General features: G+C 39.1%; 1 protein-coding gene across 1 annotated transcript in view; it reads right to left on the reverse strand.

Annotated features, from left to right (window-relative positions):
• Myo3a (myosin IIIA) overlaps positions 1-14,855 on the reverse strand; it is a 227,060-nt gene that overhangs the window by 75,121 nt on the left and 137,084 nt on the right. Inside the window, exons 18-19 of the mRNA XM_060387450.1 lie at positions 13,802-14,012; positions 11,181-11,325 (exon numbers count right to left, since the gene is read on the reverse strand). Coding sequence (XP_060243433.1) covers positions 11,181-11,325; positions 13,802-14,012 — 356 coding nt within the window. The remainder of the gene's footprint in view (positions 1-11,180; positions 11,326-13,801; positions 14,013-14,855) is intronic.

Genomic DNA, 14,855 nt, shown 5'->3' on the forward strand with positions numbered 1-14,855 from the left:
TCCTCGTAGAGCAATTAATTTCCATACTCTCATATCTAGAAGTATATGTGCAAATTGGAGTCTATTGGTCTCTCTCTCTCTCTCTCTCTCTCTCTCTCTCTCACACACACACACACAACACAAAGTTGGGAAGAGGTGGGTGGAGTCATTAAGAGGAAGCATGAGGGGTGGAAAACAAGAATAAAACACAAAACACATAGTATGACATTCTCCAAGAAATAATAAAAAAAATTGTTTAAAAAAAGAAAAGACAGAGGTGGAAAGTTATTTAAGTACATATTAAGAGGCCCAGGAACTTAGAAGACTTGAAGGTTCTTCAAGCACTGTTCTTCACTGCATTTTGAGTGTGAGTGGGCAAGAAAATCCATCTTGGAGGCCAAGGCCCAAAAGAGCTAAATACTCAATGCTTAAATCATCATCTCTTCCCCAGGGAGGATCCAGGATACTTCCACTGAGCCCTCAGATTCACATGTAGCACATGGTTCCATATTCTGCTATGGCATGGACTTCTATATGGCTTCTAAGGCAGGTATAAATTTAAGCTTACCTTCCTTAGTAAAGGTCACTTGTTTTTATTTTGGTCTCACCTCTTCAGATACCATCCCTGGATCTAAGAGACCAACTTGGCATTTATTTTCCCCAACTGGTCACTCTTCATGTACCCTACCATAGTTTCATTATTTTATAGTGTTTGCACTTCTTATTTTCCATGTCTGTCATGTAATGAAAATTCCATGAAAACAGAAGCTTTCTCTTTACCTAGAAAGAATCTGACTTATTTAACACCATATGTGTACATACTCTAACACTAGCTCCATTCATATGTTCAGCCCTAGCTTCTAATGTGATTGTATTTAGTGAAAGGACTTCAAGGAGGCACTTTGTAAATGAGGTCCCTGTGGTAGGGTGGGGTCCTAGTCTAGTATGACTGTTGTACTTCTAAGCAAAGTAAGAGATATCTTGATTCCTATGCCCCGAAGAGACCGCTGTGTGGACAGATGGACATACTGGACATTGTGACTCTGTAGAGATGCTTTGGGAGAAACCAACCCCATGAACACTTTCATCACAGACATAACAAGACCACTGCTCTCAAGAATGCAGAGCAAGATCAAGCCAGTTAACATTTGGCATAGAACATGGAAGAGCTCATGAGCCCCAAGAATGCCCCAAAACTCTAGAACAATGAAAGAATTAACTTATGTTGAACAAACTTTTTAAGACCCACAGTGTTTTATCATAGCAGCCTCAGCACAAATTAGTACAATGCAATTTCTGGATTCTTTCTGCTTATAAGAATTGTTTTGATCTCGATGAAGTGGCACATGTCTGTAATCCCAGCACTTGGTGAGGCAGAGACAGGAGGATCTCCGTGAGTTCGAGGTTAGCCTGGTCTACAGAGTTGGTCCAGGAAGCTAAGGCTATACAGAGAAACCCTGTCTTAAAAACAAACAAACAAACAAACAAACAATAAACAAACTAAACTAAAACAAACAGAAACCCAAAGAATTGTTTTGAAAAATCAATTTTCCACAAGGGACAGGTCATGCTGGAGTATGGTAATACTCATACATTGCTGGTAGGACTGCAAGCTTGTAGAGCCATCATGGACATCAGTGTGGTGGTTACTTGGGAAGTTGAGAATCGATCAGCCTCAAGATCCAGCTATAATTCTTGAGCATATACCCAAATGACACTTTACCCTATCACAGATACAGTTGTTCACCTATGTTCACTGATACACTATTCAGAACAGCCAGAAATCTTAAACAATCTAGATGTCCAACAGAGAAATGTATAAAAAATGTGGTACATTTACACAACGGAATATTACTCAACCGTTAGAAAATGCCATCATGACATATGCAGGCAAATGGATGGAACAAAAAAAAATCATATTGAATGAGATATCCCAGACCCAGAAAGATGAATATTGTATTCATGTATATATGGATATTAACTGTTAAGTCAATGAATGATAACCAAACTACAAGCCATAGAAACACAGATGATAGGTATAGGAAAAGGAACTTGAGAAAACAGACATTATTAGGAAAGGGAAATAGAACAGATATTTATGGATCTGGGGGAGTATAGGAATGGAAGGATCAAGTGGGGAGAGAGGGTAGCTGGAGAGATTGTATGGAGAGACAGTTAAAATTAAAGGCCATTTGAGGAGTAGTATAGAAATCTAATATAGGAGAAAACTCCTAAAATATAGACATATATGAAAGTGATCTAAATAAAATCACCAAATAATGGGAAAGAGAGACCCAACTGGCCATCTCTTCTCACCAAATGGAGCTTATGTTACAGAGCTTGGATAACATCTATTGAACTAAAGGGCTAAAGGGGCCCTTTAGTTCTCCAAACAACCTAGACTCACTGTTAAGTTGATGCTGAAGCCAGGTCGGAGAGAATGCTGCATGGACTTCAGATGACTCTGGTCATTATGTTATACTTGACCAAAAATTTAATAAGAAAGTATTTTGGACAGTTATCCAAATTATCCATTTTTTATTTGACCTGCATTATATTGAAGTTTGGAGGGAGGCACTGTAGAATGGTGTCCCCTAGAGAAGCTTACTCAGTCAGAAAAAAAGTATATTGCAGCTTCTCAAACTAGTTGATTTCTGTGTGATGTTCTTAATCTTGAAAACTCTTTAAAATTCAAAATGTATCCTACAAATTTATATTCTATCGGCAGGTACACAATAGTGAGACATTTATTAGTGATAAGAAGATGCTACAGGAGAAAATTGATTTTCTATATTTTGAAATATTTTACCTTCAAGGATTTCTTTCTCATCTTTTTTGTAATTAAAACTTTGTAAAAGAAAAAACATAGTTTAGTTTGTCAATTCTATGCTGTAATTTTCCAGGCAGAAAATCCAGCATGTAGGCCCAGCTGGCATGCTGCCCCAATGCCTTGACAGAGAACTGCACATAGGAGCACCCCCAAGAGCTGAGAAGGGAAGGTCTGGAATTCTGACAGCAAATGAAGCTGGGTGAGGCTTGCAGGGAGAGTGGTGCAGTGGTGAGGATTGAACCCAGATTATGGTGCATGCAAGAAAAACATTCTACAGAATTCCCATTCCCTACTAGAAAACCTGCAGATCTGATGAACTTTTAAACAAAATTGCAGTTTATAAAATCAATACACAAAAATCAGTAGCTTTTTTTATATAGCAACAACAAACTTGCCAAGAAAGCAAGTCCCACTGGCAAGAGTTTCAAAGAAGTTAAAATAACTAAGAATGAACCAAAAGAAGGAGGTAAAAGACTTCTGCAATGAAATCTGTAAGACGCTAGAAAAAATAAGCAGAAAAAGGCATTAAACAAAGGAAAACTTCCAGTGTTTATGGGCTGGGCAAACTCTGTAAAATGCAAATGGGTGTATTACCAAAAGCAATTTGGGGAGTCAATGAAATACTCATCAAAATCCCAGTGACATTCTTCATAGAGCAGAAAAAATATTTTAAAAAATCACATGGAAACACAAAAGATAGTTAAAGCAATCCCAAGCAAGAATAAAACCCTCACCCAACAACAAAACAAACAAACAACCACACCAAAACAAAACACTTTAAAAAAAATAACTTGTGGACATGCCTGGCAAAGGGTCTTTAGGGATCGTGGCCTGGGGCAATCATGGTCTGTTCTGCTGATGTGACTACAGAAGCAGTCAGGCCGGCAGAAAGCACGTGACCTCGTGACCTCACACCGGAGAGTCTGCCCAAGACGAACAACCAATGGCAGGCTCCGAGATGGTGTGGAGGAACCTGATTGGTTGCCCAAAGCTATATAACCCACTCTCTCTTCCGGAATAAATGAGTCTGCAGCCGCTCAACCTCGAAGGGAATCGACTTGCAAATGTTGTGTTAAGTAAAATCGGCTGGACTTCAACAAATGGCGTTTTCTCTCATGTATGGGTTTTAATGTTTAGTTTTTTTATACATACATTATGGTTAACTAGAAAGGGAATCATAAGAGAAAAAAGTGTTTTGTAGAAGACAAGAGAATGAACTAACTATATTTGATGTGAAAGTGGGCGGGGAACTACTTGAAGTGTAGGGTACAAGACAGGACAGATAGGGAATGGAAGAGAGAAATAAGGGTAGGACACTAATAAAACAATGTTTACATAAAAAAGCCATAATAAAACTCATTGCTTTGTATGTCAGTTAAACACAAACAAAATGACAGCAATTATATGGCTCTATTCTAACTGTACATTTCATTGTAATTATCTTTATTAAAAACTGTATAAACAAAGTAAGATCAAATGACCAAAATAAGTACTAAAAATCCTCATATCATATTGAGGGTGTTGGGACATCATGAAACTGAAAAGCTTCTATAAGGAAAAGGACACTGTCAATAGGACACTGAACAAAATGTCAGCCTACAGATTGGGAATAGCTCTACCTCAATACCCAGCTATACCACTCCTGGGCACACACTCAAAAGGTCCCTCTCCACACTATATAGCAGTTTTATTCATAATAACTAGAAATTGGAAACAACCCAGATGTTCCTCAACTGAAGAATGAATAAAAAAAGTGTGGTACATTTACACAATGGAATACTACTCAGCTATTAAAAACAAGGAAATCATGAGGTTTATAGGCAAATGGTGGGAAGCAGACAGTATCATCCTGTGTGAGGTAATCCAGACCCGGAAACACATAGTATGTATTCACTTGTAAGTGGATATTAGCAATACAGTACAGGATAAGGACACTATAATTTACAGACCCAACAAATCGAAGCAACAGGGAGGACCCAGGGGAGGATGCTTGAATCTTTCTCAGAGGGGAAACAGAATAACAGACAGCAGAAGTGGTTGCCGAGTGGGAACAGGATAGGAGAGGGACTCGTACAGGGAAACTAGGCGAGGATTGGCTGTGTGGAGAAAGGGGCAGGAGGAGAGAGGGCTTGCAGAGAGAAGAGAGATCATGGGCAGGGGCATCTCTGAGACAAGCTGGAGACCTACAACAGGGTAGGCTTCTGGAAGGATGTGGGAGTGACTCTAGCTGGGGCCCCTAGTAGTGGGGACATAGAGACTAAAAGGCCACTTTCTAGCCAGACAGGACTGTTAGGGAACACCAATCCACCCACAAAAACTCTGACACTAAATTTACTCTGCCTACGAGACATGCAAGGATAAAGATAGAGCAAAGATTGAGGAAAGGTCCATCCAATGCCTGGCCCAACCTGAGACCCCCCTATGGGAGAGAGACAACACTATTAATGACACTCTGTCATGCTTGCAGACTGTAGGGGTGGGTGGAGCCTAGCATAGCTGTCCTCTGAGAGGCTCTATGGAAACAGATGCTGAAACTCATAGCCAAACATCAGGTGTCGCATGGGGAGCCTTGTGGAAGAGTTAGGATAGTCCAGGATTTTCCAGTTAGTCCAGGATAGAAAGACCTGGAGGTGACAGGAGCTCCACAAGAAGCAACAGAGTCGACTAACCAGGGCCCGGGGGGCTTGTCGAGACTGAAGCACCAACCAAGGACTAGGACTGGACTGGACCTACACATGTGTACCTGATGGCAATTTGGTCTTCATGTGGGTTCCCTACTAATGGGGATTGGTGCTCTCTCTAACATGGACTCTATTGCCTGATCTTCTATCACTTCCCCCTGGCAGGGCTGCATTGCCAGGCTACTGTGGAAGAGGATGTACTCTTGTGGCTTAATGTGGCTTAATGACCTAGGATGGGTTGGGGGGGGTTCTGAGGGGTAGGGTAGGGGGGCTAGTGGGAAGAGGGAAGGAGGAAGGGACTGAAAAGAGAGGAAGGAGGGGCTGTGTTTGGGATGTAAAGTGAATAAATAAAATAAATTAAGAAAATAAATAATACAAACTGAAAAAGTCATTCTTATGCAAAAAACCCATTTATAAAAGGTTTTTTTTGTATCGCCTACACAGTTTTTTTTACATCAGATGACTACTGATTTCCTTTATAATATTAAAAAATTTGAAATGTAGGCATTGCATATTGAGTGCATTTTCATTTTTTGTAAGTGCCACAAATTTTGTGTGTAAGCCTACATTAGACATGTGCAACACTCCAGGCCCTGAACAGCTGGGGACAAAGCTATCTACATCTTTTTCTGCAGGAGCAGCCATAGCAGTAATTTTCCATTTGTTCTTTCCATATGTATTTTAGTTTCCTGCTTATGAAACACCTTAACTTTCAGCTCTCACCCCCAGGGGCTTATTAAATGATGAATATAAAGGCCTATCTCTGTGTAGAAACAAATATAAACATATTACCTTAAAAGCAAACTTTAGTCCAGTTAACGGTTAGTTAGATGTGTTACTTTGCTGCACAAAGAAAGCTAATCCAAAGTACTAAGAGTTATACATGTTTCAGAGTGGGTTTTCAGTATTCTAAAACAATGCCTTGCTAGCACCATACTGTACTGAATGGTGGTTTTAGGAACAGTGGCACTTGTTCCATTTCAAACTATGGTTGATGTGTTTTCCCTTAGTTTGAAATGTAAATGAGTAGGGAGGCTGTCTGTTCCATACCACACTGAGCACACCTCATGATGAAATTAAAGAAGAGGACAAAAACCACTACAGATCCATCATGAAGAACCTTTGACGATGGATACACATTTCTAACATGGCAAATGTGACTACACACAACTCAAACTTACTGACACAGTTTGATTCCTGTTGGGTTCTCTCTCTCTCTCTCTCTCTCTCTCTCTCTCTCTCTCTCTAACACACACACACACACACACACACACACACGTGAGTGCTCATGCATCTGCTTGAGCAGGAACACACTGCAAACAAAACCAACTCCTTAGCTACCTTTTTTCAATGAAACTTCAGATTGAGGGTTCTTGTGGGACAGTTCATTCTCATTGGAAATCAGATAATGTCTTTGCTGCCCTAGGTCTGTGAGCCCAGAGCCTTTGGGAAAATATGAGTCAACAGTGTGTCTATTACACCAATAATAGGGAAGGGAAGCATGAGTGTCACCTCTGTGCAGCTGATAACACTGAGAAGGCAGCGCAGCTGCAGCTCATTCGGAAGACGTCAGCAGCACATTTAAAAAGATTCTACAACCACACTCTGGCTGATGGCCTTCTGGAGGGGCTCTAGGTAACTACTGAACTGTCTCTCATTATTGTTCTCAACAGTTGGAACAACATTGGTTTAAGTGTTCTTAAAATCAATATATATATATATATATATATATATATATGAGTGTGTGTAAATTTTTTCTAGACCCAGAAAAGTATAAAAGCTTTAAATATTATGAAATATCATATACTAATAATTGTCCAGGACAAACTAGAAAAGCAGTGTTACCATAGAATATCTAGATGATAAGAAAAGAAAGGGGTATGAGCTATGGATTCTTTAGATTGTTAAGAGATTCTGAGATCATTCTGAGTGAAATATCCCAGAAGGAGAAAGACAAACATGGGATATACTCACTTATATAGACCTATAAGATATGATAAACATAATGAAATCTATACACCTAAAAAAGATAATCAATTGAGCGGACATGGGGTAAGATGATCAATCCTCGTTTAGAAAGACAGATGGGATGTGCATTGAACGTATGACAGAAGTCTACTGAGTGCATCTGAAAGACTCTAACCAGCAGTGTTTTCAAAGCAAAGACTCATGACCAAACCTTTGGCAGAGTACAGGGAATCATAAGAAAGAAGGGGAGTTAGTCTGATGGGGAAAGGATAGGAGCTCCACAAGGACCAAATATATCTGGGCACAGGGTCTTTTCTGAGACTGAGATTTAACCAAGGACCATGTATGGATATAACCTAGAACCTCCACTCAGATGTAGCCTGTGGTAGCTCAGTAGCCAATTGGTTTCCCAAAGTGAGGGGAACAAGGACTATTTCTAATAGGAACTCAATGACTGGCTCTTTGGTCTCCCCATCCCCGAAGGGAGGAGCAGTCCTGTTATGCCACAGAGGAGGGCTTTGCAGCCAGTCCTGAAGATACCTGATAAAACAGGATCAGATGAATGGGGAGGAGGTCCCCCCCAATCAGTGGACTTGGAAAGGGGCACGGTGGAGATGAGGGAGGGAGGGAGGGACTGGAAGGGAATGAGGGATTGGGACACGGCTGGGATACAGAGTTAATAAAATGTAACTGATAAAAAAAAATAATAATAAAAAAAGAGATTCTGAGATTATTTAATCAATGTCCATAGAAGGCAGGTTACAAAGAGAAAAGAGGCACAGCTGCCAGAGACTGGGTATATGTTTTATAAGTAAGACAAATGGTCATTACTGGGACATCAACTTTCCAAGAAATGTAACGCCGTCTATCTGACAAGCTATTAATGTGGATACCATTGTAAAATGGTCATTAAGCATGTTTTATTACATTCTGTGCTTTGTGATATCTCTAAAAGCTCACATGTTGAAGTTTGACCTCCAATTGGAAGTGCTGTTTTGGAAGGTGATGGGAACTTCAGGAGGTTGGCCCTGTCTGAAGATAGTGGGCATTTCTTTGAAGGTTATATAGCAAGCCTCTAGTTCTTTCCTGCTTTCTGTCAGCCACAAGGTAAGATACTGTGTCAGTTGTCCCAAAGCCCTGCCCACACACGCAGGGAAGCAGCTGCAGATAGAACCTTCAGATTTCTTTTCTTTTTTTAATTTTAAGATTTTTTAATTTTTATTTTTTTATATTAATTACAGTTTATTCACTTTGTATCCTAGCTATAGCCCCTCCCTCATTCTCTCCCAATCCTACCCTCCCTTCCTCATCTCCTCCCATGCCCCTCTCCAAGTTTACTGATAGGAGAGGCCCTCCTTCCCTTCCATCTGACCCTAGTCTATCAGGTCTCATCAGGACTGGCTGCATTGTCTTCCTCTGTGGCCTGGCAAGACTGCTCCCCACTCAGGGAGAGGTGATCAAAGAGCCAGCCACTGAGTTCATGTTAGAAACAGTCCCTGTTCCCCTTACTAGGGTATCCACTTAGACACTGAGCTACCATGGGCTACATCTGAGCAGGAGTTCTAGGTTATATACATGAACAGTCCTTGTTGGAATATCAGTCTCAGAAAAGACCCTTGTGCCCAGATTTTTTGGTTCTGTTGCTCTCCTTGTGGAACTCCTGTCCCTTCCAGGTCTTACTATCTCTTCAGATTTCTTAAACAAAGTAATTTTTTCTTTTAAGTTGCTTTCTTAGATATTTTGGTGACAGTAGTGAAAATGTAACAAATACAGTGTAGTCTATTCTGGTTTATAACAAAAAGATGTTTTACTCCTAAAACAAAATAGTGGGAGTAAAACCAGGGGATGATACTCAAAATATATTTGTAACCAACTTTCCTACAGTATCCACTGAAACACTGCAACAAAATTAAAATTGAAATTGCATTAACTGAAAAATAATTTCATAGTAAATCATTGTTTAGAATTCAGTCATAGAATAATCCATTTTTTTGTTGTTGTTTAAGTAAGACAAGTGCTTTACTTATGAAGTTACTGTCTAAGGCATTTGTGGGGGGCGGGAGTTGGTTATTTGGAGGTATTTCTTTTAGATTTCTCAAAGATATTTAAAAGTTGCTATAACATAGTTGTGTTTTTTTTTATTAAAAAGACAAAAGGAAGGCATTAGGATCATGGGTGAAATGAAAGTTTACTAATCAAGTGCTCTATGAACATCAACATTCTATATGATGTAAATATCAATAACTTCTTGATACATCTGCACCTGGGTCTAAGGCTAGTTACAGTGAAAGCAGGTTCTAACTCTTTAAGAAAACATTGACCGTGGTTTGACAGCACGAAGCCATGAACTTATCAGATGGGTGATGAGGAGGCACTGCTGCTTTACAGTAAAATCTATAGCAAACAAGTTTACTTATTTCAGTCTCTGATTTGAATGGGTTCTATATTGAGGTATTAGAGCAAAATTACACTAATTTAATTAATATGTATTAAAAACTTGTGATATGTCAGCCTCTGAGAGCACTAAAATAATTATGAGATGATCTTGATCTTGGACAGAGGAGTTTATGGGCTGGTGCAAAAGGCCATATCAATAGTAAGGCTGGAGCCATTTCACTGTAGCAGGGGAGGCTGAAACAGATGCTGTTTTAAGTTTCTTGAGGTGAGGGAAGAAGCCAGTGTGGTGAAAGGCATATTAACCATGCTGTTTTGGACAAGCAGAGTAAAGAAGGGCTTTAGGGCTTCTACTTGCTCTTTTTTTTAAGGTGATTTAATGACACAACTGGGCATTGGGAGGATACCATTCGAGAGAGGGGGAAAGAGGACCATAAGAGGGTTAGGAAGAGCAAAACAGTGAATATCTCCTAGAACCTGGCATGGGGCAGGGGAGAGAACTAAGCAAATTAAGATAGTCCATAAGTTTGTATCCTTTCCTTGGACTAAGGAGTGCCAAGACTGATAGGTTTTGTGGCCAGTGTTTTCAAACTGCAGTTTTGAAATGAAGTCTGAACCTTCTAAGTGAAAAAATTCAAGCACCTCTAATTTACATAATTTAAATTAAAACATCAGTTCTAATTCTGTAAACACCAAACAAAGTAACATAATTTGAAGGTGATAAATGGCATGTGGACTGATATTAAATATAGCTCTTTTAGATTTAATAAAACAATTTAAATAGTCTTAATATGACAGTGTGCCAAATGCAATTCAAGTCTCTGATTTCTCTAAAGAGAAATATTACTGAGCTGAGCCATAAATTACACATTGTACCTGACAGAATTACTGCTTCATGGCATTTGCATCTAGCCCATTATCATGCATTCTGTTGCTTAGATACTAGGATTTGAGAAATTTTAATGCACTGTAGATGAATATTGAAATTTCAAACAGAATTTCAGCAATGCATTCTTTAAAAAATAGATACTGGTAAATACAAAGAAAATGCCTTTGTTTGTAGAGGCTCAAAGTCGTTACGTTTTAAAGAGAAGTGTGCTCATCTGGAGTGAAGGATTCAGAACATCTAGTCTAGTCTAGACATCTGGTCTAGTCACACTAAGTTCACACTGTATTTTCTGTTTGTCTTTTTCCTGCTGACACAGAGAAAAGTAAATGTTTTCTTTGTCTTTGAATGTTAAGGCATGAAAGGTGTAGCTACATATCATCTATTTTATGTAATTATGCACTAACACACACATGCATCTTTAGTCCTTACTTCAACATACCTGTTCCCATGCAAACACGTGCTGATTAAAATAATATTGGATCTGTTCATTTGCGATGTTAATGCACAGCTGTTCAAAGGAATTTTTCTTGAAATTTTCAAAGCCGAATATATCAAGAATGCCGATGCTTAGCTCCTCATTCCCACTGGAAGATTTAAAGAAGTGTTCCTTGAGTTATTGCTCATTTCCTTAGGAGGCAATGCATAGCACAATGTCCTGGAATTCCCACTGATGGCTGGGTTAATTAAACAAGTCTCTCTGAGTACTGGCCAGGTTCCTTACTTCTCTTTAGATGTGTAAGAGGATAGGAGTGGGTTCTAGAGTAAGGAGAATACTGTTCTATGTGTATATTAAAAATAGTTTTACCTCTGTTATCTTTGTTTTAATATACACATAGAACAGTGTTCTTACTGTAGAACCCACTCCCATCTTCTTACACATCTAAACCGAAGTAAGGAACTTCGTTCAATGGGCTGGAAGCAGAAAGTCACAGGCCTATTTGAGCCAACAATCATAACCTGGCCAACACTCAGAGCAGTGCAAACATACAGACAATCAAAACTGTACCAAAGAGGCAAACATCCTCTTAAACTTTAACAGGTCCTTCTACAAGTATCCTAATCATTCTCAAAGGACTATTATTTGTTTTTTATTTAGTTGCTAATTCATATTTAAATACAGGTCAAATGATGAAATAGAGACAGATGTAAATATGTAGGGATTCATCTGATAGTTAAACACTTTAAGACGGCTCTGGTGGTACTCGCCTGTATTCTCGGCACTTAGGAGACAGAGGCAGGAGACAGTTCAGATCTGGCTGCATAGTGAGATCCTGCTTCAAACCAAACAAGTAAAACTAACACGGGGGGGGGGCGTGGGAGGTGTGAATCAATCAAACAGACAAACTTTAAAACAATTAAATATTGTTTTATCTCAAATGCACAATTCTTTCTGCTTTCCCATATTGTTAGTGCTGTTCACTGAAAATTAGGTAACTGATTAAAATTTTTGATTCTCTCAATAAATGATAGAATGAAGTAATTTTCATAAGTACTTAAAAAAACTACAAAAGCTTCCCTTTGTGTCCACCTTTTAAGTAGTGTAGGCCATTACGTGCTGAAGATGTGGGACTGGCTGAAATCCTCAGCTGCTCCCATGTTTGGGGAAAGTGACTGAGTCTGAGCTCAGAGTAAAAATTAGATTTCCAAAACTTTAGTCTCACTGAGTGTGATGTCACACATCTATAATCCCCAAACAAGGGGGCTGAGAGAGTTCTAGGTCAGCCGGGATGCACAAACAGACCACCTCTAACAGCAATAACACCATCAACAACAAGAAATCTCAGTGTTTAACCTGACAGAACTATCACAGCAGGGCTCAGTTCAGGTTTTGTTTTTTTTTTTTTCTAACTGCAATTAAAAGAAGTCTTGGCTAGTTCTGGTTAACCTAAGGGCAATTCTTATTCAGCAGACATGCAGCAATGAGATTTTTAGCATTGCCCTTTCTGGGTATCATCTAGTGCTGAACCTGCAGAAAAGAGCTAAAAAAGTAGGCAAACAGTTCTAAACATCTTGTTTTCATTATGTGAAATATACAAATGTCAAAACATTTCTGGATGTCTCCATGTTTACAAGATTCTTAATGTCATAGACATGGCCACGAGTGAACAAACGTCATTTTGCTATTAAGTCATTCTGGGCAAACGGCGTTATGATCTGAGACTCAGCTTAGTAGGGATCTGGGGAAGTTCAGGGATATTGTGACATCCAGGAAGTTAGGACCACAGGGCAACAATGGAGAATCTAGATAGCTTAGCTCTGTAATATAATATAGGATGCACTTCAGTAGAAATAAATGAAGAATTGCATACGTGAAGTGCGTGTAAGATGATTTTTTTTTTGTACTTAGTAAGCAGGTGCAAATAAAGACAAGGTCATCTTAATGTAGGCATCCATTTTGCTTTTCCACATGTAACATTTCTAAAAGTCCTATGACCTATGGCAGAAAAACTACAGATAGAATGTGAAGACTTTCCAATCAATGGTGGCTATGATCCCTTTCTTTCTAAAATAATGGTCCAGGAGGACCACAGATGCAAGGTGCCAGTGCTCATACGCAGGGTATGAAGACTAGAACTTACCATGCTCTTGTCTACTTTAGAATCAAATTTCATTAGAAGTCACAGTACCTATTCCTGTAGCATGCAGTGAGAGTTAAAGATAAAAAGACAGTTTCGGGTTGTAGTCATGGTTTAATTTAAGGCCATGAAACAAAACCAAAGAACTGCTGGACTGACATTTTATACAAGTGTAAAATGGTACAAACTTCACAGTACATAGTCTAATTAAAAGAACATTTGAACTGATACTATGATGCCACACTTAAAATCACTTTCTACCGTGATTACTAGAATTGCTACAGTTTTCATTATAGCAATCAAGATAATTCAGTTACATGGAATGATAATGTGATGTGCTGCTAGGAGATGAAGCATATCTATAGGATTGCAACTTTGATAATTAAATTAAACCAAATCAGAAACATATTCAAAGGGACTCATATAAATCCAAAACAGACACAGTGTGTAACATTTGCAAAAAACAGTTGTATAGGACATTCACCTTGCTGGTGTGTCGCGCTTCAGCAAACTGTTAACACACTTGACTATCCAGCTGAAGAGACGTCCATATAAAGTTTTAGCCATGGCATCTCGGACATCACTAGCTTTCTCTACTGTGTTGGGTCGTATAATTGTTTCTCCTCTAGTGACCACACAGTGTGAAGTAAGAGCTTCCTGTAGCTCATCCGCTTGAATGCAAAGCAAAGAGGCAGCTGTAAAACCAAGAAATTATTGTTAGAAGACAGGGAAAATGATTCTGGTTTCAGAAAACAGAAATGTCTAAATTCAGCTGCAGCACCTGACGTTACATAAATATGTGACATTTCAGAGCATCCAAAGAAGCTGCCGTTCAGCACTCGTCTCCCCGCCCCTCGGTTCTTCTCGCCTTCACCGGCCAAACTGTAGGTGCCGTCTGCTACCACACAACAACAGTGTGGAGAAGGAAACACCTGACAGTGAACAGATGCTGTTGACACTAAGTTCACCAAGTTAGGCTAAATATTTTAAAAGTCCAATGGATATTTTTGGTATAATTTTAATATAACCATTATGTGCTTATTTCTAGAATGTAAAAATGAATTAGAAAGCTACCTAGGGCTTAGAGGTGTCCTCAAACAAGCCAATTGAATGATATTTCGAGATGTGTGTGTGACAGCAGGGACTTGACTTTTCTGTACTTCTTTTTTTTTCCTGTACTTATTAAGCTTTCTTTTTGTTTCATATTCTAAGTGCTAAATTTTGTTATATTTAATGATATCCAGATAGATAGGAATTCACAGTTAATGATGCTGTAACTCAGTTAGGAAAATTAAATTTTTTAAAATAAAAAGCATCTTTTTGTGCAGAGGGCTGAGCCCAGGGCTTTGTGTATACTGAGTCAGGGCTCTACCACTGAGCCGTCGCCTCACCTACAATAGGCATTTTTAGCCTTTAGCATGAAGAGAGGCTACATCTTCAAATCAGTTACTCCATCTAAAAAATTTTCCAACATTTTGATCATACTCTTAAGACTTTGACAATGAGTTTTGGTTTGTGACCAAGATCACTGAACTCTG

This window comes from Meriones unguiculatus, chromosome 7, assembly GCF_030254825.1.
Source record: "Meriones unguiculatus strain TT.TT164.6M chromosome 7, Bangor_MerUng_6.1, whole genome shotgun sequence".
Classification (NCBI taxonomy): Eukaryota; Metazoa; Chordata; class Mammalia; order Rodentia; family Muridae; genus Meriones; species Meriones unguiculatus.